The sequence below is a fragment of the Euprymna scolopes genome, chromosome 22 (assembly GCF_053919585.1).
Source record: "Euprymna scolopes isolate OS-2025 chromosome 22, ASM5391958v1, whole genome shotgun sequence".
NCBI classification, from domain to species: domain Eukaryota; kingdom Metazoa; phylum Mollusca; class Cephalopoda; order Sepiida; family Sepiolidae; genus Euprymna; species Euprymna scolopes.
Window position 1 is genome coordinate 36,276,013 of NC_136503.1, and position 27,194 is coordinate 36,303,206.

Consider the following 27,194-nt stretch of genomic DNA (forward strand, 5'->3'; position numbering starts at 1 on the left):
TGTATTTGTCGACGCTAACGTTTCCGGTTGCACATTGATATTCAGAAAGTGGGGTCTCTCTACCGTGATAGGAAGTTACTTACTTCTGAAAGTATCCTGTACCTCTACAAGACAACCATTCGACCATGCATGGAGTATTATTGTCACACTTGGACTGGTGCACCTGCTACTAGTCTCTCACTCCTAGACAGGGTTCAAACGAGAGTTCTAACCTAATTGGTCCTAGACTGTCAGCTTGGCCTCAGCCTCTGTCCCTGGACGAAATATTGCATCCCTCTGCCTGTTTTATATGTATTTTAATGGTAGGTGCTCTGATAAATTACAAGCCCTTGTACCTCCTCGACGTAAATACCCTCGACAAATCCGACAAAATCCTATCTCTACACAGTAGAGATCCTCAGATGTCGGAAAGCCTCCTGCTAATAGTTCTTTTCCCCCAGAACTGTTAGACTTTTGAATTCACTTCCGGGTTAATGTTTCCTCAAGTGTACTGACATGCAGAATTCAAGTGTAATGTAAACAGTCATCTTGCTGGCAAACTCACGATTGGTTGGTTGTGTTTGTTTTACGGCATATCAACCCTTTTCAGGTTATTTAATGCCGAATCCAGCGATTTTGAAGAAAAGTTTTTTAATAGAATATATTTGTTTTGTTTTTTTCAAGTCAGTTCCTATTTCACCCATAGTTGGGACTCTAACAGTTACCACTACTCCGGGCCAGAGTGGACCTGGGAGCAATGACAATTAAAGGGTGGCTCTACACTCCCCAAAGCCCGCAAGCTGGGGCCTCACCACTGGATATAGTTTAAGTCCATACCCAGGACCGCAAATCCCCGAAATAGTGTCTCTAATTAAGCCCCAGTTAGTAGCACTGTGCTTTGTTTGTGAAAATACCCCAAAAATTACAACGCCATAAGAGTTATTTTATAAATAAAAACGAAATTGAGTCCTAACCCCCGTCTGTTTTTGTTTAGCCTTACAGAATAGATATTCACTTTGATTTGTTTTGTTTTGTTTTTTTAGCCCCCTCAGACATTTTTGTGTTTATGGTATACGTCGGTGTCACTTTTTATCCTAGAAAAGTGTGGAAGAGACACATTCTCACAGTCAGGAACGAGTAAGAGACCTGTTGAGAATTCACGAAGGAAAATGTCAAATGGTATTCTTTTATCAAAAAGAATTCACTCATTCATTTTTAATATTCGCTTCTATCTAAAACGTAAGCTGCTACAATGTTCTATTGATTGCTTTCATTTTAGCCTTTCGTATCTATAAACGACTCGTATGAATTTCTCTGTATTAGTTATTACAGTCTACATTCGCGCCATATACTCTAATAAAATATGTATCAAAATACACTGAGCTGTGCTTTTATTTTTCGATTTCTAATAATACTTTATATTGGACTAAGTTTTTGTTGCATTAAATCTGACCACAACTTTCATTGTATCTATTCCCGTATAAGTTCTTACATTTTCAATACATTATAATATTTTATAGAGCATTTAATCCTTCTCTTCTCAGTGATGACCACTTGGAGATCTTATGAAATCAAGTCACAATCTAGCTGGTTGTTGGGTCCACATGTTGATGTCCTATCTGTAGGATAAGCTTCATGACGACCTTGTCGATCGGAACGTCATTATAGCCAATGAACCTATTTGTTTCTTGTTTCTTATCCTACAGTACCTTCGCAACCATAAAATCCTTAAATATTTTTAGAAGTGTTTGTTGATGGGCAGAAGTTTGAAGCATACATTTATAACTCCAGCGTGCTTCAATAACATCAACTCACATCTTGATGCTCATTAGTGATATTCTAAATCATTTGCTGAAATAATTCGTTGACACGACAGTTTATGGTAGCATTTCGAAGAGCATCTGTGACCAAGATTTTGCCGATTTTTTCTGCCCTCCCTTAATGCATATAGTTCAATAAGAAAAAACATTGAGTATTACCTTTAAAATCTCTAAAAGAAAACTTTTCTGTTCTCGCCAGCGACACTCGTATCCTATTTTTACTACAAATTGAAATTGATTGCCCTTCTTTAATAAACCTTTGAAGAACTCTACGGGTTGATTTCACTCCAGATGGGAAATGAAAGATTTACATAAAATCTGTTGATAATGTGACTGGGTAATATAGTTTGATTATTCTGCCTCTTCAGAAAGTACTTTACTCTTGATGCAATTCTATATCTATATAAGAGTCAGATAGCCTCAAGATGTACTGCTATCATATCTGGAGATATGCACTCTTTTCTGCTTCGACAAGGTACAAAATCCAATACTTAATATTTTATTGTTTCCTATTATCTTTTATCACAGAAAAGACGTTGCTTGTCTTTCTCTACTCTATTCATAATTTCAGTAGGTGCTCGACTGCGCTCTAATCACTAATTCATTCTCGAAAATATATTTACAAAAATGTTTTTACAAAATTAGAAAGATTTATCTTTTACTATTCTTCGTTAAATCCCAAAAACCGAAATAGGTAGTAAGCAAAATGAATCTATATAAATAAAACAGTAGATGTATATATGTCTGTCTGACTGTGTGTAAATATTTAACCGGTAAACTTTTAAACTACTAGTCACATAACACTGGCATTAACCGGAAACAGTAATCATACACCAAGAATGGTTTATAGCAGGGAAGATCTTTGTTTGGATGGATTAATTGCACGTACAGAATATATTATCAAGTTGAACTGCAAAAATGCTCCTTTCAACTTGCTAACATATTTTATTTCTTTCTGCATATGTCTAAATTCCATTCATTTCTTCAAGACTTTTTTACATATTTCTCGATAGCTACATCGATAGGAAATGCGGCTGGAGTGCTAAATGTTTGGATTTCGATTCAAGCTGATGGCACCCAAGTCATTTATGACTGCTAAAATGACTACCATATATTAGATGCAATATAATATTCAATAGAGAATTGGCTCTGTAATAAAAAATACGAAATAGGACCTGATAAGGCCAAGCGCTCCTTCCCCACTAGTAAATAATAATAATAATAATAATAATAATAATAATAATAATAATAATAATAATAATAATAATAATAATAATAAACAAAATCTGCTTAGGGAAAAGTTCATAAGCTTTCTGGTATTAAACAACAGGAATATAAGTTTATGAAGAATTTAAGTAAATATATTTAAGATCAGTGACAAATTTCATAAATTAAAAATATTCTGAAAATATCTTTTTCTTCTTGTATCCATTATTTTTACTTTAATGTAAATGATATTTGTGTATTCATGCCAACAATTCTGTTTACGGCATATCTATTTATGGTATTTCTACTTATGGTATTCTATTTCAAAAATACCTAAAACCAAAAGAACTTCCATGAATAGAGTTTATCTACAAATATTCCATATCCAACGAACGTAATACTAAAGGATTGTTTCCTTACTGATAACATTGTCATTTTTCTTGTGAAACTCTCTTCCTGATGGCTATTTTACCACTATTTTAACCTTGGTCTTTTCAAGACTGAAGTCAATAGGCATCTCTTGTCTTTGCGATAATCATTTTTCTTCTTAATTATCTTTCTTGTTAGCCCTTTACATGGTGGTTTCACGCTTTTTCTGGGGCGATTTTCATGAAAAATATATTCCAGAAAATACTTCCTTGCCAAAAACATAAAGAAATTGTTTTAGCCCAGATGGTACTTAGTTAGAGAAAATATTCCAGGATTCAAAGAAAGATATGTAGGCATCAAGTAAATTCAAATGCAAAAGCAACGCTATGCAAATATCCAATATTCGAACTTTTGAAATCAACACACGTATGAGAGCGGTGCTGAAAAATCTCTTTCTCCTTTTCGAACAATGTACCACGATAAAACATTTTAACCACTTGTATCCACACGTTGTCTGGTACAGTCACAGGAGAAAACAAGGAAGGAGATAAAAAATAGAACTCAGCGTTTTTCTAGGTGAATACAAAAAGCATTTATTCCAGTAATTTCCGACAACCAACTTCACTGTTTCACAATATCACTCACGCTTCGAACACGCCTGCATGACGATCTTTCACGCACTTGCCTTTTTCCATCGTTCCGTCTTTTTTGGTTTGTTTCTTTCTGGACCACGCGGTGCATTTTTACCTCGCCGCCCAAGAGTCAAGAGGCTTCCTTTGCTGTCTTTTTTCTTCTTTTTCTTTCTTCCTTCTTCCCGTGGTATCAGCACGTGCACACTAGCAAATTTGCATACGTTCTTTAACAGCAGCTGCTCCTGCTAATATTTTCGCCAGTCAGCTACCATATGCTGCTGCTGATTTTCTCACACGCGCCCATACGCGCTATGTTATCACGAGCGTGCACAGCTTCTTTACAGTTTAATTAATACAAATGCTAGAAACTGACTATATATGCAACTCTAATAATGAATATAAAACTCATAATTCAGAATCACGTGCATAAAATTAAGCAGCTAAGAAATCTTTTGGGAGTTTCATAATCTGTTACAATTCTTAGTTTAATATGATAACTGCTAATTCTGAAAGTTTGTTATTTAAGTAGAACGTTTTTAGCTATTATCATGTACTTAATTATATTGATTCTGTGGATCTGTTAAATTTTTCAACAAATTATAAATATGTCACTGCGATAAGTTTTTATGTGAAGAACATGCAGATATTGTTTCTTTTTCAGCTTGTTTTAATTCCCATTAAGATTGTGAATGTATTGAAATTCACTGTATCAGTAAATATAATTGAAACATGACTAATTTTTCTGAAAATTAGAGTTGCTACTCGAATTTAAAACTTCATTCATAGTCGTAGTTGTATACTGCTATTGAACTCACAAGTAAGGAATGATAATATACGGATGCATGCATTTCCAAGAAAATTGATAACTCGGGCATAAATCAAAATATGGCAATTCAGGTCAATATTTGTCAGGAAAGAACATGGATAAAAGGATGCAATATTTTATATTTAATGAAATATTTACCTCAATGAACTATTGTTTCGCAAGATGATAGGACATTATTTTATAATAAAAATATAGTAAATGCTACAAATAAAAAAGAATTAAACAGAGTTAATAAATTATAACTAAGTAGAATTTAAATTGATTAGATATTCATTGTTTAATTATACGCTCACTCAAAAGATTCATCGAGAATATTTGTCCTTGCGTGCATATTTCCCCGAAATTTAAATTTATCATCATCTACAGTACAACAGCAAATGTTATATATGGAAGGGGCAGACCTCAGTAATTAAAGAAAGACGTAAATAGGATTTGAAATATAATAAGGAAAAAATTAGAATCGAACCCAGTATTCAAAAGTTAAAATTGAATACATAATGCAATCTCAGGAATTTAGTGAAGTGACTTTTGTCTTTAGAAATAACAAAATAAAGATACAGCTAGTAGGTCAGATATCGGACAATGTAAATTAAGGAATGTCTTTGTTTTGCCAAAAACGTGTTGGACATATGATATGTAAATCCACGTGAGGAATCACACGGTTGGGCATGTTTCTGACGTCACAAAGAAAGATAGATCACTATATTCAGTTTAGAGGGTTGGAGATCAGAGAGAGAAGTAGAAACACATCAGTCAGCGTCGTTGTGAAGGTGGATAGTTAGCTAAGCCCCTATCGGAAGCCAAAGAAATAGAAGAAAGACAATGTAGAAATCAGCAAAGCATTCGAATCCCTGATCATCTCATTCGGGTGGAATAAAGATCATCATATTAATAAGTCTTCATTTATTATCTTTCAACATGAAAAGGTAATGTGTTTTTCTGATAATCTGAGTAAATGAACTTTGTATGGAACACACTCCTTCCATAATGTTAACTGAATCCCCTTCTTCAATAATGAATTCTCATCTCCTATGTGTTATCAATATAAACTGTGTATTATAGTTGTCTCATCGTCGTCATCATTATATGAATGTCTTGTCCCCGCTGCGCAACACAAATATTTAATAGGACCACGAGCGTTTAATAATAAGCACAAAAAGTTATGTTGTTCTTCTTGGCGAGTAATCACAAATTTTGGAAATTTATAATTTTGTTCAATTTTAGTTACGGAACATTGAAATTTATTTGTATTTTTTTTCGTTTAAATTGTAAGTGAAAATCATTTTTGTTAAATTGATAGCTTACTTAAGTTAAAAATACGTTTTCTCTTGTTTACACAATACATATAAACTTCCAAATCGTAATTTCATGTGACATTTCAATTTCAGTCATTAATATGATGTTTTAATCTTAAAAATAAAACTGTTTGTTTCTAGCAGAAATAATATTTAGCGATATTCATGGCCCAATATTATTTTACGTCACATTTCAAATTAATTATTCAAAAATTAATTTAAGTTCATTAAACAATAAATAATCTACCAGTAATGAAAAGTCCCCACAAAATGGAAAAATAAATAAAATAAATTTGAAAATAATAGAGAATTTAAACCATGCAAAACACGGGAGCGATGAAAACCCTTGGGTACGGAAGCCAATCTACACGACTAAATAATACCAAACAATCACAAGTAAGTAGAAATAGAAGAAAATGTAGAAATAATAATTCAGGAATACAAGAAAACGGAAACCGGTAAGGAAAATATACAAGATAAATTCTATAATTTTACACCTCCCTTAAAAATGGTGACACGAGCATCGGTTGTTAAAACTCAAAATAATCATAAAGGATCAAGAAGGATGCAAAGACCGAAAAAAAATCGCCACCAAAACCGCCATTGGAAGAGCACAGAGCGCACTGGAATTCTGATGGGTAACTGGCACTCAAAATTCAGAAAAAGCAGTGGCTACTATCAGCGAAAAAATAATAATGAATAGTTGCATTTTTTTACTAGAAAGTCGCCGCTATCAAGGCTGGAGGCCACGAGCATAAGGATTAGACATCTCAGTAATGGTCTGTAACGATCAAAATTTGGTAGGATTTGATTATTTAAAAAGGCAGTTATCGCAATAAGCGGAGAGTACTGCAAATTTATGGAGAGATTTTATCATTCAGATCCAAGGGAGCACCACAAGTTGTTGCCAGTGAGCGATCAGTCTTAATGGCACGTGTGAGAATTTTTAATAATATAATAGTAAGATTCATGATAAGAGATGTAATACTTTACGAACCAAAAGGACAAAAATATACAATGGATGCTCGTAAACTATTTGCCCAAACTAAAGCAAGAAATACTAAGACGAAATCGGAATTTTTAACTGAGAATGAAATTCGAAACGGAAAAGGTGATAATAAACTGAAATAAAGAAGGGAAATCTTTTAACAAAGGAATTTCTCATTCAAAAAATAACGGACACAGTTGGTGAATGTGAACTACAAGTCTATGGAAGTGAACACCATCAAATCAGCGGAAATCAAACAGATTATCTTTAGATATTTCTCCCAAATGCCTCTTCCAGATAATCACAATATTGTAGGAGGAAAGACCCAGATGTACTTATATTCATTACATCACCCCGCCCAAGCTAAATTTCCCTGTGAAATTTAGCTTCAATATCTTTTCTTCTTAGGGTCTGAACATAGTTTATTACCATTTTCCTCGATCTTTTTATACCAGAAAATACCAAATCCAGATATACCAGTAGGTTAAAGGTCACCATACCATTTACACACTGGTATTTCTGGACTTGGTATTTTCATAAAGGAATATGTCATCACAACCATAAAAACTCGTAAAAATATTAACATTTAAAACTTGTTCTATATTTATTTTATATATCTGTCATGGGGCCAGTATTTACCTAGTAAAATCATCATCATTATCATGCCATAACAATCCGGAGATTCTATTGTTGCTATTGAATTCCGATATTGCTCTAGTCCGATCTATCACTAGAAAGACATCAGGTAATTAAGGAGGGCCCATATGAAAGTTGCCAACATCCTAAGTGAAAGTGATTTTTGTGGAATGAACTTGATTCGAACTTGGGACACCCGGGTCGTCAGTCCGTGTTGTGAACCACTGAACCACCAATCCCTTCCTATCTAGCAAAATAAAAATGTAAATAATAGCAATACCTATTTTACTCCCAAAAGTTATAAGTAAGATTGTAATGCATTCAGTATGATGAGCCTTTGGAAAGCAGAGAATGTAATGATGAAAATTATACTACTACTACTACTACTACTACTACTAATAATAATAATAATAATAATAATAATAATAATTATTATTATTATTATTATTATTATTATTTTAATTATTCCTTTTTATTATAAAAATCTATTTAATAGAATTGCGTGAAACGTTGTGTAAAGCTTCTTAAGGATATATGATACAATAAAATTAAGAACGTTTATTGTGATGTCTAATCAAATACATGGCAACCCTCAGAAAATGCTAACCAAGACGATATATATATATATATATATATATATATATATATATATATATATATATATATATATATATATATATATTACACAGTGATCACCACTTATCAAGGCCCGGAAGCCACTCAGAGATAAGGGTTATTGCAAGTACATTACGTTAGTGTGGAGATTTGATGAAGTGTTTAATTAGGGGGGCGGTTCATTAGGAATTTGTTAACATTAGACTTGAAAATATCCAAGTTGTATTCCGGAGGGAAGCAGGCAGACGGAACAGAGTTCCACAGGCGTGCAGTTCTAAGAAAGAAGCTTTGTTCATGGAATCCGCGTTTTGATTTAGGCACAGATATAGAGTGGGGGAAATTTTTCACAGTGGATTCAGCTAGACGGGTGTTTTTCGTGAAAGATTGGCGAGGGGGACCAGGGATTGGAGTTCAGACGAGCACCTGCCATGAAAATAACGATAAAACAAGGATAGGCTCGCAACGTCTCTTCTGTGTGAGAGAGGTTGCAGGGTAGAGAAAAGGGCATCCCTCACTAAACCACGAAGTCTATTTTGTACTCTGTCAAGGCATGATAGGTTGTTTTTGGCAGCTCCTGTCCAGATATGGCAACAGTATTCCATCCTTGGACGTACTTGGCTTTTATATAGATAGAGAATTGCATCAGTAGTGAGATATCTTCTGGAGCGGTAGAAGGATCCCACCTTCTTTCCAGCGACCTTGGCAACAGACTTGATGTACGTGTTCCATTTCAGATCAGGAGTAAAGGTCAAACCCAGAAGCTTGTCAAAACACGGGGCCTCACCCAGATGAGAGCCATCCATCACAATTGATGCCAGCTGGGGATCAGAGCGTTGATGATGTACGGATAGGAGTTTGGTTTTGGATGCATTAAAGGTAACCATCCACATCTTCCCCCACTGAACCACGCGCTCGAGATCAGAGGAGAGAGAATCCGAGAGAACTTTGTAATTTACAGCCTTTGATGTGTTGCCGTAGATGGTCGTGTCATCAGCATAGATGTCAACAAATGATTTAAGTATGTGTTTAGGGAGGTCATTGATGTAGATCAGGAAGAGAGCTGGGCCCAGGATTGACCCCTGAGGGACTCCAGCATTTATATTGCAGGCCTCCGATTTTTGTCCATCTACCACTACTCTTATGAACCTATCGGAGAGAAATGATTTAATGATTGCGAAAACATTTCCAGTTATACCGTAGCTGGAAATCTTGTGAAGTAGACCCTTATGCCATACCTTGTCGAAGGCCTTTGATATGTCGAGAGCAATTGCCCTAGAAAGGAAGCCTTTGTCAAGAGATTCACTAATCCTGTGGGATATAACCGTCAGCACATCTGCGGTAGATCTTGCAGAGCGGAAACCATATTGTGTGTCACTAAGAAGGTTATTCCTGCTGAGGTGGTTGACTATTTCTCTATTTAATATGGATTCCAGCAACTTACTCATAACACACAGGAGACTTATAGGTCTGTATTGATAGGGAGATGACTTATCACCTGAATTCTTAAATACAGGGCAAACTGATGAGGTCTTCCAGGGAGTCGGAAAGCACTTCTCCTTAAGGCAGCGCTTAAATAGTTTCGTAAGTATGGGAGCAATTTCTGGTTGAAGCTTTTTTAACACTATAATTGGGATGCCATCAGGGCCAGTTGCTTTACTGGAATCTAGGTTTTTATTAGCTTGGCGATCTCATGCACGGATATTTGTATGTTACTTAGCTTGTTCTGTGTTATATATATATATATATATATATATATATATATATATATATATATGTGTGTGTGTGTGTGTGTGTAAAATTTTGCTTTGATTTGTTATATTTTGCAGTGAATTCCAAATGGATGACCCCCATTTACGTAGACGGGATTTAGTCCTGAAAAACTCGCAAGGAAATTGCCTTCAAAGTGAAACGCCACGAGAAGCTGAATATGATATGGTTGATGATTTTACTCAGAACTGTACCATGCACGGCATTCGTAATATCTTCAAAGGCGGCGGAAAAGGAAGTGGCGGTATGTGGTACAGGTGAGTGTTATGTAGTAGGTCGAACACAAGGGGGTATTTGTTAGTTATTTATTTGTCTGCAATCTATCTATATATCTATGTGTATTATCGATATATCTTTCGATCTAGTTGTCTCTATGGATCTAGCTATCTATCCATCTCGATCTACATATCTATCTAACTTGCGTGATTAAGAGAAAATGAGATATGAAGATGTTTGATAAAAGTTGTCAAAACATTATTGAGTTATAAAATAGACAAGTGTCACCAGACGCATCTGATCAGTTGACGGAAGTACGTGTAGGTCACGTTGTTCTAGTTAGCTTAAAAGAATAATTAAAGTTAGAAATTGGACTTAGTGTTGTATTAGGAGTCCCAGCTTAAATGCTATCTAGGTAGTTTTTAGAAATAAAGAAAATAAGAATGTTTATTTTCTCATTAGCTTAGAAATAAAGAAAATAAGAATGTTTATTTTCTCATTAAATAGTTTAGCAGGGTTAGTTTTGACAGCTGTCAAACTCAGTCACCTTGAGTGGCCCAGATGGAGTGCATCGGAAATTGGAAGGTGACACTGAATTCTGGGTAACTTCCGGTGATGACGAGACGGTTGAGAGAGGGTCTAGGCGGCAGATTAAGCGGACGGGAATTTGGGTGCCTCCCGAATACAACCAGGATCCGAGATGTAGAATTTGCCTTGAATAAAGATTGAAATTTCAAGTCCATCTTGTTTGTTCATCAATGAATCTGTCTGCAGTGACCTGACTCCCAGCAAGATGGAGAACCAGCGAAGGAGAGAATATCATTGCTGGCCAAGGCAAATTCAGGTATGTTCGCATTGCATTTGTTGGCGCATACACGTCATCGGAAACATCCCTAGGCAAGGCAAAAAAACATTAGAAGAATCACACACACACCCACATAAAAAGAACATTGATAAGAACACACCCACACACGTATATATATATATATATATATATATATATATATATATATATATATATATATATATATATAAGGACCTTTAGGCATAATACGCAAAGACACACACTAATGAATGTACTTCTAACAGATCCTTTCTAATATAACCAATATGCAACATTAGAACAGTTGGGTTTAACGGCTGTCTTGGAGGGGGATGATGTGTCTCACAATGGAGACTATTAATACCACAAGCAAAGAACTCACTTTCAATTTTCAGCTGCGATGACACATGGGAAGTGAAATAAAACTAATATAAAACAACCACCGTTTTTGGAGTGAATGCATATTCGTTCAAACAGGTTCCAGCTTCCTCCCAAAAATAAGATGCAATCCAGGTGAACCAAGATGTAGTTGAATAAGGTGTGTCGAAAATACATGTATGACACACACACACACACACACACACACACACTCACACACTCGCATATGAACATTTAAACATAATCATAACCTTGGAACACAAATAAACTGCAACAAAATAACTTAGGGTTCAGATAGTGAAGAACCACTATAGACATTAGTAACAATCACGCGTACACACATGAAGAGGAACCCTCCGTCACAAGTACATATCTTTGTATGCATGTTGATATCCCATTACACAACAAGTTGTTAAAAAAGAAAAGGCTTTATGTTGACAGGTACATGGTTCACTATATCATCCTGGCATTCTTTGGTTAGTGCAGTTGCAGTGTTCTTTTTCTTTCATAATGTCGCAGTTATAAATAAAATAAAGGTTTAGTTTCTCTCGCAAATCAATGTCCTCTGCCAAGTGATTCTTCCACCCAGTGACCAACTGGCTGACAGGATACATTGATTATTTTCTCTCACGAATCAATGTGTCTTACCAGCCGGTTGGTCGGTGTGTGGATGAATCATTTGGCGGCGAGCATTAATTTGTGAGAGAAAATAAATATTTTATTTTTTATAACTGCTGCAATATTGTTGCATAATGAAAATTCTCAGCACAGGTGGAGATAATGAAGTATAGAGAAGATAGAATTATTTACAAATCACGATTTAAAGAGATGATCCTCAACCGATAATCTGCAGCCCCAATCCGTATTTCTTTTCAGTACAAATCAATGGTTCTTTATTTTAAGACTTTCTCTTAGTTGATAAATTTCTCGGGCCGACTTTAATCCCAGACCTGGAATGGAAGACATGAGTCAAATCTATTGCTAAAGTTGTTGGTAAAATAGTTGGATCATTCTATCAGTCCAGAAAATACCCCAGCTATGGCGCAATCATTTACTTGTATGAGGGCCAGATATGTTCTAACATGGAATACTGCTGTTATATCTGATATGTTTCGCTTGACAGATAGAAAATCGATACTTACAACCTTTCTTTACAACCACGCAGAAGAGATGTTGTTAGTCTATCGCTGTTGTATTGTTATGTTCGTGGTAGGTTTTCGGCTTAGCTCAAATCCCAGGTATCTTCTGTAAAACATTCACATCAAGAACTCATCTAGATATTAAGGATTGATTCTTGGTATTATTTGGATTCTTCAGTTCACTGTTCTCCTCTTGGGTGTTACTAAGTGCGCAATAACCTGTGTCATAGTGTATTACTACGATTTAGTAAAATTCAGCCGTAAGTTAAACTGTTCTAGAGGTTGAAGGTAAAATCCTTAGTACAGACAACACTTAACATACAATTACGTAAGACTTCATCTCAGTTTTGGCTCACGGAACGAGAGCATACTACCTCTGTGGATTAAATAAAAGGTTCCGTAAGAAATCCAGTGCAAATCCCGAGTTCAACAGAAACATTCTTGAGTTTCACTAGATACGCCTTAAGAAGGTCGGAGGTTACATTGGCCGAAACGTTCAAGATGAGAACAGTAGTTCGATTAATCAAAATAGTACGAAACTAAAGATTATAACAATTTTGGGTTTAATACATCCTTTTCATCCCCTCACCTTGTTTTCTCATTCGCACTTCATCTGACGAGCACACAAGAAGAAAACGCATTGACTCACGTATTCTGTCATTAATTAATTTGTTTATGATCTGCTATTATTTTCAAAGAACTCTATGGATTGTGCTACTATTGGCCTGCATTGGTGTCTCGTTGGTCCAAATTGTTGACCGAGTCATCTATTACTTGGGTTGGCCAGTGACAGTGAACCTTGCAGTTAACTACAATACCACATTGAATTTTCCCGCAATTACATTCTGTAACCAAAATCTTGTAAGGTAAGTAAAGTATTCATCTATAATTGTATTTATATTTGTATTTCTATGTGACTGTGATGTGAGATTGATTAGATCTTTACCACTCTATTCCACCGTTCATAAGCGCATAAAAACACATGCATGGTCAACAAGTTTTGTGAAAGTGATTAGATACAAAATAACAAAACCGGAGGTTATATCAACTGAAATGTTATAACAAGGGCTGTGATAACAGCATATTCTTTGCATTCTTTTAGCTCTCAAGTATATATCCGACACAGTAAAGCACAGTCAATCAACCGAGAACGACATCAGTCTATATAAAATATATAAGATGTTAACGGATATATACTCAAGAGTAAAAACAATGAAAAGAATATGCTGTTGTCACAGCCCTAGTTATAGCAATATTAAATATTGCGTATAATCTAAACAATACGAATCTTTCGTCCTCAGGTTAAATTTTGTGTCATGAAAACTAATTTTACGAAAGTAAATCTAATTGGCGAATAAAGATAGCTAACAACTATAACATAACATTTTTTAAAGGTCGCCACATAATAAGGCTTAAAAACTACTCGAGCTATTGAAGCTCATAATGATTTGTAAAGTATTATACATCGGATCGATTTAACGTGATTTCATCTTTTATATTTCAGAGCAACGGCTGCTTATGATTTAAAATGGTACCGATTGATGGAAGACCTCTATAATGATCAGTTGACACTAGAAGAAAAACTGGAGGCCTTCCAGAGGCAAGGAGCTGCCAACGTAACGCTGGATGAAATATTTAGGCCTGTGGCGCACTCGATTGAGGACATGATAATAACGTGAGTAGATATTGATTGAGATTTAATTTGGTTTCTATCTTTTACATCACAGCGACAATTTTAGGGTTATTTTATGATGATAACTTCGCCCACCTATACAGCCTATGCATCAAAATCAAAATTTTCCAACCCTCTTCAGTGCAAATTCGCGCGATAAATATTTAAAAATTTTTATTGGGGAATAAAATTTCTGTCAAAATCAAATAGTTTCTGAAAAAAAAAAACGATCAAGTCAGACAACTGTAATTTAGTAGATGCAACTTTATTAATAAGGAGAATAATCTGGAATATTTTATGTCAACAGGAATTATATATATATATATATATATATATATATATATATATATATATATATATATATATATATATATACTTGCATGTACTGTACTGAGTTCGTGTAATCCAGTAAATTTTCATATACCAATAAGTTTTAAGCCCAAAAGAGATGACTTAAAAAGGAAGCTACAAAATTATCATATTTTATAATTGAGCATTAATATACTGTATAAACAAAATCAAGACTTCAAAAAAGGTGTTGATAGCAACAAAAAGTGTATTTCATTTTACGTTACAATTGTTTCCATGCCGGCACGTCTATTTCAAACATTATGGCGTCATAATGTTTGAAATTTTCGTTCCGGCATAGAAACAATTGTAACGTAAAATGAAATACACTTTTTGTTGCTATCAACACCTTTTTTGAAGTCTTGATTTTGCGTATACAGTATATATATATATATATATATATATATATATATATATATATATATATATATATATATATATATATATATATATATATATACACAGTAGCTTCAAAAGTTAACGACGGTCGATCATTTTTATTGAGTGGCTTCTAACTTGATCTATGAAAGAAGAAAAAAGTTTTGGTGAATTTTCGAATGTTTAATCATGGTAGTCAAATTAAAGAATATTTTTTATTTTTAATTTTGACTACATATTAGTTTTTTACATATAAATAATTTTAATTAAATTACAGGCATCAAAAATTTAAGGAACGGGGAAAATTAATACAAACATTAATTATGTTAATAACAACTTTACAAAATGTCGACTCCGCATATTCGAAAAAATCTATCTATATAAAAAAACAGCTTATTTGTGACCAATATCATGAAAAGAAGCACAAGGGGTGATTGCTAAAATGTTGAACGAGTCTAAAATCTATATATTATTCCTTAATTGGAATTCATTTTTGAGATGAGCATTATATATATTAATTTTATTTTTATTTCGGACTACTAGTCTCATCTTTATTAATTGTTGTTTTCCATTTTTTTTTATTGAATTGTTTATTCACAGTCGTTTCGCCCAACTAATTCCTCTGGCCTTCGTCAGGTGGTAACCGCGACGGATAAGAACTTCGAATTTCCTAACTGCATTCTCAGCCATCACTGCCATCCGTAGTTGTAATTGTCTCACCGCATTTTGGCCAATTAACCTCTGGCACGCTTTGGGTGGGATTGAAACCGCTATCTTCAGACAATGTTCATCTGGAACTGTAGAGATTCAACGTCTCTATCAACTGCGCCACGGGCCCGGAGGGCGATCAAGGGTGGATTCTTTGATCTTATAAATCCCCGTTTTATTTATTATCTGATCTTCCATAGTCGGGTCCGTATCGATTGGTATCTATATAGATTATTCCTTAATTGGAATTCATTTTTGAGATGAGCATTATATATATTAATTTATTTTTGCGTGCCAGAGGTTAATTGGCCAAAATGTGGTGAGACGACAACAACTACGGATGGCAGTGATGGCTGAGAATGCAGTTAGGAGATTCGAACTTCCTATCCGTCGCGGTTACCACCTGACGAAGGCCAGAGGAATTAGTTGGCCGAAACGTTGTGAATAAACAATCCAATAAAAAAATGGAAAACAACAACTAATAAAAATGAGACTAGTAGTCCGAAATAAAAAAATAAATTAATATGGGTCTAAAATCGTTGTTTTTTATGGTTATTGAAAATAGAAGAAAAAAAACGTTTACCATTGACTGAAAAGAAAAGAAATCGGGCCGACCCCGAATAACAACTAAGAGGGAGGATAGAAAAATCACTCGATCATCTCGTTCTGATCGCTTTAAAACTGCGGCTTCGATATCCTGGGATTTTGCATCCGAAACTGGACAAGAAAATTTCCAGACAAACAATCTCACGAAGATTAAATGAAGTTTGATTATTTTCAAGAAGTCCATGTTCAAAGCCTTTAATTTTTATTAAAAATAAAAAGGTCAGATTGTTATTCGCCGAAAAACATTTGTTTTGGGATGAAAAAAATGGGAAATGATTAATTTTAGTGATGAATCTAAATTCGATTTTTTCAGATCAGACAAAAGGCAGATTTCAGAAGAAAAAATGGAGAAATACTGTCCCTAATAGCATTAAAAGTACAGTAAAATTTGAAGGGGAATTATAATGGTATGGGCCATTATATCTTCAAAGGGAACTGACGCCTTTGTGAGGATTCATGGAAAAGCTAATGCCCGAATGTACAAAGAATTGATTAGAGAACATGTGGTTCTTAATCTTTCTGATTCTGATATCTTTATGCAAGACAGCTCACCATGCCATAAAGCAAAAATAGTTTTTGAAGAGCTAAATAGATTCAATATTGGCTTAAGGTCGGGTCCCTGGCCTATCCATAACGCAAATTGAAAATGTTTGGAAAGTTATTGGTGATAAGATAACAGAAAAAAAAATCTTGATGATTTATGGGAATGTGTAAGAAAATCCTGGAATAATATCTCCACTATAATATGTGAACGATTAGTTCTGTCTTGCAGCAAAAGATGCCATAGTGTGATTGAAAACAAGTGGCTTTTCACTAAATATTGTAAGGGTTCTTTATTTTTTCGTTGATAATTTCCCCCGTTCCTTAACTTTTGAACACAGTAATTTAATTAAATTTGTTTATATGTAAAACAAAACTAATACGTATTCAAAATAAAAAAATAAATAATTAAAATTTTATTTAACTACCATTACTAAACATCGGAAAATTAACAAACATTTTTTCCCCTTTTTCATAAAGTTAGAAGCCATTTTAAAAGAAAATGGTCGACCGTTCCTTAACTTTTGGACGCTACTATATATATATATATATATATATATATATATATATATATATATATATATATATATATATATATAAACTTTATAAGGTTGTTTCGAATATGTTTTTATCTCTTCAATTGTCTCATAACTACTCAATTGTCATAACAACAGTAATGTTATCCTTGAGCTTAGGGAAATACCACAAGTTACAGGGAGCAAAGTCTGGACTATATGAAAGGTGAATAAATTGTCTTGATGCCAATTTTGGTCAAATAGCCTATGACAAGGATGGAGTTGTGGACTCGTGCATTGGCGCGAATCTTCCGCATTTTCTGTTCCTCACGAATAGTTCCGTGTACTGTTCTCACACAAACATCAAAATGTGCACTTATCGTCACACGACGGTCCTTATCAATTAAATTCTTTATTTAGCCAATCAACTTTGGTGTTCTGGCATCCTTACTCCTCCCACACCTCTCATCATCTCTCATAGACTTCCTTCCTTTCTTGAATCTGCTATGCCACTAAAAAACTTATGTCCGATTCATGCAAGATAGTCCAAAAGCAGTCTAAAGCATTCCATACGTTTCTGTTGCATTTTTTCCGAGTTTAAAACAAAATGTTATTGCATATCATTCTTCTAAAGTGTTCCCACATTCAGATTGCATTTTTCAAATTCACCAGCCGTGTCAATCAGGTTTTAGTAGGGTGTATTCCAATTCCTGCTGTAGCTGTTCATTTAAATAGGAAATTATAAAAATTGGTCAGTCATCTCATAAGATGTATAGTAATAACATACTGAATTTTCAAAAGTCTTCAATAATTTTAAATGCCTGTACAAAAAAGACTCGAAACTTATTTAAGGCACATCGTGCAAACAAAGCTATAGGTAAGAAGCAAACAGTCTACTCGCCTACGGTGCTTGAAAAGAAACTACTGATATAGGAAAAAGTATTATAACAAGGTACCTGAACAGAGAATATATGAATACCACTGAACACACGAGTCAAATGCGTGTAAACAAAAGATGCAAAGAATAAATAAAACAATTCTGCAGAACACGTGCCATAATATAGAACACACTGAGACTAGCAACATCACGTCTATGAGAGAGAAAACGTGCAAAGAAGTAGAAAGACAGTTACATAGACGTGAAATTTAATTCAGCCTTGTCACACAATGATTTTTACTAACATTCACCCGAAACAAGACATACTGCTACTTAGATATCAGGGGTTAATATATATATATATATATATATATATATATATATATATATATATATATATATATATATATATATATATAATCTAAGCTTTTTCTTTTCCGGACGTTTAATAACCAATGAAATTTTACAAGGTTAATACAAGAGTGCTCAATATATATATATATATATATATATATATATATATATATATATATATATATATATATATATATATATAAATGTTGTTTGTTTTGGTGTCAGCGATATGTTTTGAATGAATTTTATTATTTACGAAAGCACATTTTTACCTAAATGCGAGCTGGGAATAATTTTCACTTTAACCAACCTGGCACCCCCATAGGGGGAGCAGCACATATATTATTTTCAAAATGTAATCATCCACTGGCACGTGTTTTGTCGTCTATGACTCATCAGAGTGTCTGAATATAGCGAGATTCGAAATCGAGACCCTACGGTAATGAGCCTAAGCCCCTTACCTCTGACCCATCTCGTCAACTGTCTGGATATATCGCGATTTACTTAAATGTTTTTTGTTTTGGTTTCAGCGATATGTTTTGAATGAATTCAATTATACGTAGACGACGAAACACGTGTCAGTGGATAATTACATTTTGAAAATAATATATGTGCCGCTCCCCATGTGGGGGTGCTAAATAATTGAATTCATTCAAAACATATCGCTGAAACCAAAACAAACAACATTTAAGTAAATCGCGATATATCCAGACAGTTGTCTAGATGGGTCAGAGGTAAGGGGCTTAGGGTCCCGATTTCGAATCTCGCTATATTCAGCCCTCTGATGAGTCGTAGACGACGAAACACGTGTCAGTGGATAATTAAATTTTGAAAATAATATATATATATATATATATATATATATATATATATATAGTTAATGAAAAAAGATGGCATAACTAAAAGAAAACACAATTGCAACTTCTCTTTCAATTTTGTAATCATGTCCATATTCCTTTATTTTCTTTTTGTTTGCTGAGTTAAGGGCGGAATAAATTAAAAAGTTGACATAATAATTACATGAATGAGTCTGCGCTACGAAACAGGCTGTCAAGCATTTAACATTTTAACGTGCCTAAAGAAATAAAGAATAAGATGGGAATAATTTTGAAATTTTGAATATAGATCCTTTTTCATTTATTTGTATATGCTCCGTAGTTACATCGCGCTAAATAAATTAAAAGGTTGGTATAAATAGAAGGTGAAATATAATTGAATAAGCATATTTCCCCATATATATATATATATATACATATATATATATATATATATATGTATATATATATATATGTGTGTTTGTGTGTGTGTGTGTGTGTGTGTGTGTGTGTGTGTGTGTGTGTGTACTTATATATCTTTCATGCATTGCATCACTTCGGCAGATATATTATATCGTAAACAAATTCCAGATGATGCGGAGTTTGAATTTATCGAAAAAAATATCTGAAGGGAAAATCATTTTGCTTTTATCTTATGCATTCATCTACCTCCACATGCAAACGACATGGGCATAAAGATTTTCCAGATTCGAAGTTGACATTAGAGTTGATTGAGAAACACAGCGTGTCTCCGTTTGTATGATAGGATCAATTGGTAAGTAACACAGATATATATATATATATATATATATATGTGTGTGTGTGTGTGTGTGTGTGTGTGTGTGTGTGTGTGTGTGTGTGTGTGTGTGTGTGTGTGCTTAGAGTGGTTTATAGTGGTGATCTCACTCCGTAGGCTAAACTCTGCATCATTTTGATGCTCTATCAATTATCATAACAATTTCAGTATCATGTTTATCTATATATCTATAAAAGTGCGCGCGCGCGTGTGTGTGTGAGAGAAAGAGGATAACTCTCAACCTATATACTCAACGAATTTTTGGTTTACAAACTTGAAATTTTGTATACAGAGTATTCAGACATGCGGGAAATGTTTAATCGGGTTTTCATTCGGAAAATGTGCTACTAAGGGGTCAACATAGAAAAATTGGTACTTGGGGGTTATCAGATTTTTATCTGTTTGTCATGTGTTTCACGACTGCGCGTGTACGAATCGTTCACATGACAGCTTCCTTATGTTAAGAATAAGTAGGTTTGAAAACACTGTTTAAAGATCGTGACAAGCTGGCCTAATAGTTGTAGTGTTTGACTCACTGTCTTTAAGCTTTGGTTTCGATCTCAGCTCGAGTATTTTTTTTTACTTACAAGTCATGAACTGATAAGAAAAAAAACATAATACTCGCATGCACATGTCTTAGTTTCTTTCAGTTTTTTATTTTTTACTTCAGTTACGTTCAATACTGGGCGACTCAGGTACATCTGTTAGTTTTATCTACAAATTATCACTATGTGTTTTGGAAACTGTTTGCTGAATGCTTGATCCCTTTAAAGCTATAACAGACGAAGTCACTATATAGACTCTTACCTTTAGAAAATGTTACCGATATTGACATAATAGGGATGATTAGGAGTTAGCATTAATGCAAAAATGGCCACAAATTTAACCATAGTAAACCATCATTTTGACATAAAACCCTTAACTGGCTACAAGTTTTTCCTCGTTTTGAACGGCCTTAAAACTCTAGTGTATTTTTACTCTATTTTTCCATTTTAAAATCTGCTTTTTACTAGCCCCTTTGATATACCTTCATTCCACATTTATGACTATTCACATAACACTTATCATATGTGTCTCTTCAGCTGTAAGTGGGGTCATCAACCGTGCGGTCCGGAGAATTTCACCGCTATTTGGACCAGTTTGGGATTATGCTACACCTTTAACTCCAACGCATCTAACCAGTTAAGTGTAGTATCCTCAGGTAAGTGTCTTGTGCTCCCGCACCCCCCCTCTCTCTCTCTCTTTCTCTCTCTCTCTCTCTCTCTTGTATATCTGTTTTACGTCATGCGATTCTTTTTTGTTATCTCGTGCAAAAGTACAATATTTTTTGCAAACAATTTATTATATACTATTTATTGCATGCAAGTTGTTATTTTACGCATAACGCAATGGTTGAATTGGTGAACGGGATAGATTCGATATAATATCAAGTTGGTTTCGATAACCATTTCAATCTTCCGTTTTCTTTCTTGGTACACACACACCGTTTTAATAATAGATAAGAAATTAAAAAAGATACCATATCATCCCATCTTCCTTTTTATTTCATCACCGGGGTCATATACATCTCATAGTCAAACCGGTAGAATTCATAAATGTTGAATATCTTAACAAAACTAATTTGCACTTAATACTATCAAGAACTTTGAGAAGTACGAAAAAATTGAAAAACAAATAGATTATAAACAATTGTAAAGTACAGCGTGAGGCAGAAATATCTCCCACATTCTTACATGCGGTCTTCCCCGTCGCGCTTGTGCAGTTTCTGAGCAATCATTAATTTGTATGGATGGAACTGCATATCAGTATGCAGAATTCTTCTGACTGTTCGATCAGACAATCTCAAGGCCGAAGCATGTTTGACAGCTGATGAGAAGCATTAAGCTTCGAAATGTCTTGGCATAAAGAGTCCCTTCTATTCCCCAACTAATTGTCTGTATTCCCTTATTGAATAAATGAACCAATCTATATTTACAAATATATAGTTTTTGTGACTTCATTTCCCATTCCTATTGTTCTCCTAAATAAGCTCCAATGATACTTGTTGAGCTTTACATTGTCCAGATAAGTCTCCTCCTATAGAATTGAGCTCACTCTTTTCTTCTAACGCACTAAGCTATATATATATATATATATAATTATAAAACTCAAATGACCTTGTAACGAATGATGTAACCCACTTTCCGGTTTACGACATCCGGTTGCGCATGCGCGCATAAACATTAACCCATAACAACGTAAACAAATAAACACAAACCGCTTCTTCTGCAGATTTTGACCTGTGCACTGAAATATTAACGTTATTCTTTCGAAATTATTATATACCATGAGAAGAGTGGGGGTGTTTTGCAACTATTCCTTATTACAACTATACTGTTGCTATTTTCTTACAACTAAACAACTTTAACCCGTTGACAAACATAAGAACAATTGTAGTAAAGCCAAGACTACTACTAATACTACTATTACTACTGCTACTCTCTTTCCGTCCCTTTTCCTTCCTTCCTTCCTTCTTTTTTACTTTTTGTTTACATTTCTAGATGAAAAATAGTTGTGTGAGAACGCTGAATTTGTTGACACATTTGCTAATATGTTTCAATATTAGTTTTATTTTATTTTATTTATTAAGGTTTTTTTTTTGCTTCAGATTTTATTAATTTTTTTTTTTTAGATTTTAAGTTTCTATAACTTGCTTGAAGGATTCCAATATGGGTTTTTCATCCTTATATTTCTCATCGGTAGGTTCATGCTAAATTACGTTCGTCGGCGTTCGATTCGTAGGAAAATCATGCTTAATTTTCGATTTATGAGCGATTATTCGGGAAAATAGGTAGCTTTACACGAATAGGGAGGATTTTTTTTTCATGTTTGAGTGATCCGTCCTTGATTTTTCATTTTAATATGCTTTCATAGAAATGTTTCTGTTATGTAAAAAAAAATACTATTTTACTTTACGTCACAATTGTCACGCTCATACATGAATTCCATGGCTAATATAACATACTGAACCAACGGATCACGGGTAGTATATATATATATATATATATATATATATATATATATATATATATATATATATATCAGCTCACTTTCTTTAAGAATTTCAAAAACCTTTACGTGCATAAAATAAGCACATATTCTATTTGCTAATTTATAGTTTTCAAATTAACATTGACTGTGTTCCCTCGTTATTAGACGAGAATTCTCTATACTTTCCTGAATTTCAATTTCTATTTAAAACCACTTTAAATTAATTTTAGACATTTTCTAGTATAAAAATTAAAATTTAAATAAAGATTCCAAACATTAGATCACTTGGTTTTAATTTGTATAAATGAATATGAAAGCGATCAAAACTGTCCTATTTGGCAACCTAAGTGTAAACATTCTGGTAATCTTCTTGTCTACACACACACACACACACACACACATATATATATATATATATATATATATATATATATATATATATATATATATATATAAAGAATAGACAATATATATATATATATTCATTACAGTTTACATTTGACTGTGAAATAAAATTTGTTTTTTTATTTTTATATACAGAGTAATCCACCATCATAAAACTCACGCAAAAATTGTGTAACAATGAAATTATTTCGTAAAATCATTAAGAGAACAAGGAAAGAGTGTAAAAATGATCAGCCGCTACAATATAAAATGTCTATAATAAGACGTGTTCAAATTCAACACTAGCTTGTGTGAGACGAGAGATCTTTGGTTTTCACACATGAATGTCATTTTATAGGATGGAATGATAAAATGGTGGCCCTAAAGAAAAAAACACTACAGTTATATTTTAAGAAAAAATCACTACAGCTTTATTTAAAAAAAAAAACAACAAAACAATTCAGGTGATTTCATTATGTAGTAGAGCCGACATCTATTCAATGTAGCCGCCTTCAGCCTGTATCACCGTCTCGATTCGGGCCCGGAACTGGGAGCATGCCTTTTTCCACAAACGTCAGCAAGAGCTCAGCGAATACTCGGAGGATGGCGGCGATCAGGCTGGCTTTGGTGTTGTGGAAGGTCATGTTGGTGATGTTCTTGACGTATGACCAAACGAAGTAGTCCAGCGGGTTCAGGTCAGGGGAGGAGGGGAGAAGTGAGAGAAAGGTACAAAATCGTAGAACTCCTTCTGAAGCCAAACCTGAATCTCTTTGGACTTGTGGGCCAGTGCCGAGTTCTGCTTCCACACATAGGGTCTGCTAGCGGCCATCTGATTGCACCAGAGGATCACCACACTCTTCGTCACATCCAGGTACACTTTAGTGTTGACTTTCAATCCGACTTTGAAGATGTAGGATGGCATGATGTGGCCCGCATTGAAACCACGCTAAATACCATATATGTGGCCTAAAACTTTGTTTTCATCACCCTGAGCACGTCCCTGTTATTCGTGGCGATCTAGCGGAGCATTTTGAAGGTGCTGGCAATGGTCCTGTTGTCATAACTTGGATCGGTAGATCGTTGAACATTGTGTCACTTCTAGACATGATAGAAGGCTCCTATGCCTCTTGGGATTTGTACATCTCTGGCCAACTAGTAGAGGCTCTGCAACCGAAAAAGAAAACTGATTTTCATGCAACGGAAATGGAATCGTGTCGTCTTTTCTAGGGCGGAAATTATAGCGTTTCACTCTGTATATCTGCATTTTATGTTAATTGCATAATTGCCTCTGTTGAATACGTTTTTTTCTCGTTTTCCTTACAAGGTGCCGACAACGGTCTCCAATTAACACTGAATGTCGAGGAGTACGAGTTTATGATGGAAACGGAAGGGGGCGCTGGTGTACGCATCTTGCTTCATAATCCACAAGATTTTCCGGATGTCAAAGAACTCGGATTTGCCTGTCCTTCGGGGACGCATTCTTTTATTGGATTAAAAGTTGTAGAGGTAAGTTGCGAAAAAATTACAATACGGTAGCCTCCAAGTCCAATGTAAACAAGTTCTTATTGAGCCATTCCCTTAAATAATCCAAATTCTTTCCAATCTACACTACTAACGATTGCTACACTTTCACATTACATTTATTAACTCTTATCCTGGAGTGGTCTTCGGGCCTCGATAAGTGGTTTCTCCTTCGTAAAAAATATGAAGTAACAAATGTAATCGATTATTAAGTATCATTGACAGGATATGACCTTTTGGTTCTAATTCTTATCATATTGAATAAACAACTTGATGAAACGTCTGTTTAGACGTATAAAACATGGCGCCCTTTCTGTTTGTGAAATATTGTTTAGGAGAAATATTTTATAAAAGTTAACGTTAATATAATTTGTCAGGATGATTAGATAGATGGAGACATTTTGGAGTCGACTGTCATTTAATTTAGACAGTATGAGACTGATTGAATATCTTACGTGATTGGCTTCATTATTTGAATTTAGAGTTCAGTTACGTCGCGATTTACAGTTGAGACTGGAGATCTAAAAGCGCTCGAATACCGCATAATTTAGCATAATTAATATCGATTATCTTCTATTATATAAATCTCGCCTGTATAGTAAAATGTCGGTATGTATGTTTGTATGTCTAAAACTTGATTTTTACGAGCTGTGTATTGTTTTGAAGCTTGATCCTTTGGACGACAAATATCGAAAAAATGGGCTAAAACCATTAATTCCTTCACCCTCAACTGGACACTTTTCTACAAGTAGGGATCACTTTTTTCGCCGATATTTTCGAAAGTCATCCCCTCTTTTCGATTAACTAGCCTTAATTTAAACCTTTGCCACTTCCGGTTTGGCGATGAACGCAACGGCAAAGATGTCACTATTTTCACGTTCTTTTCCTCCGTGTGGGTACTGGTTCGAGCCTATTTTCCTAATACCACATTATTTTTGTTCAACACTCACCTCCAAACACTTGGACAACGCATAGTAATAAATGAAACAGGGGTAAGTTACTACTCCCATATATTCATTAACAAAAGCTTTAAATAAAGTTATCAATCAGTGTCTACCCAGTACATCTAGTGCAAAGTCCACAAAATAACCATTACAAATCTTACAAACCAAACAACTAGACAATAAATTAATCGTTCTCTTGGTGTGGAAAGCTTATTCAAATTACAAGAACAAATGCCCATATTATAACGTTACACACGTAGAACCAACACGTTGTAGACAGAGTACGAGGGGCATGCAATAAGTAATGCCTCTAACCTACTTCCAATTGTCTGATCTAGCTAAAATTTTGCATGTGCAATGATTTATATGTCTACGGGTTATGTGGAAAATTACAGCTCTGAACTAATTGTGGTTTCTGTTTTACAGGTGTTTGAACTGAGTCAGGTGTGAAATGAAGCCTGTTGAATGTCGAGCAGTGATCCTGTTTTTGTATTTGAAAGGATGCACACCACAGGAGACTTTTGGTGAAATGAAAGAAACTTATGGTGATGACCATTTGCATATGCATAAGGTGTCTGCCAGATGGATTCTCAGGTTGCTCACACCATTCCAGAATCGAGAACGCGTCGAGTGCTCGAGGATGAATTTGGAGATGTGCCAAGAAGATGAATCAAAGTTTTTCAAAAGACTGATTACATAGGATAAAATCTGGGTCCATCACGATGATCCAAAGACCAAAGCCCAGTCAATACAGTAGAACCACTTGGACTCACCACCTCCAAAGAAGGCAAGGGTGCAGCCCTCCGCTGGCAAGGTCATGCTCAGTCTTCTGGGACCAGGACGGAGTAGTGATGACAGATTTCCTGGCAAAGGGTACCACAATTACATGAGTCTTTTGAGGAAATTAAGGGAAGCTATCAAAATCAAGAAGCAGGGCAAGATCAGCAAAGGTATCCTCCTCCTGCAGGACAACGCCCCGGTCCACAACTTGCATGCCGCCAGATCAGAAGCACGGGT

The 27,194-nt window shown here is 34.6% G+C and overlaps 1 protein-coding gene across 1 annotated transcript in view; it reads left to right on the forward strand.

Moving 5' to 3' along the window:
• The window catches only part of LOC145243967 (uncharacterized), a 59,063-nt gene that overhangs the window by 13,215 nt on the left and 18,654 nt on the right, over window positions 1-27,194 (forward strand). Inside the window, exons 2-6 of the mRNA XM_080107097.1 lie at window positions 10,193-10,390; window positions 13,388-13,555; window positions 14,194-14,364; window positions 21,381-21,499; window positions 25,037-25,218. Coding sequence (XP_079963223.1) covers window positions 10,193-10,390; window positions 13,388-13,555; window positions 14,194-14,364; window positions 21,381-21,499; window positions 25,037-25,218 — 838 coding nt within the window. The remainder of the gene's footprint in view (window positions 1-10,192; window positions 10,391-13,387; window positions 13,556-14,193; window positions 14,365-21,380; window positions 21,500-25,036; window positions 25,219-27,194) is intronic.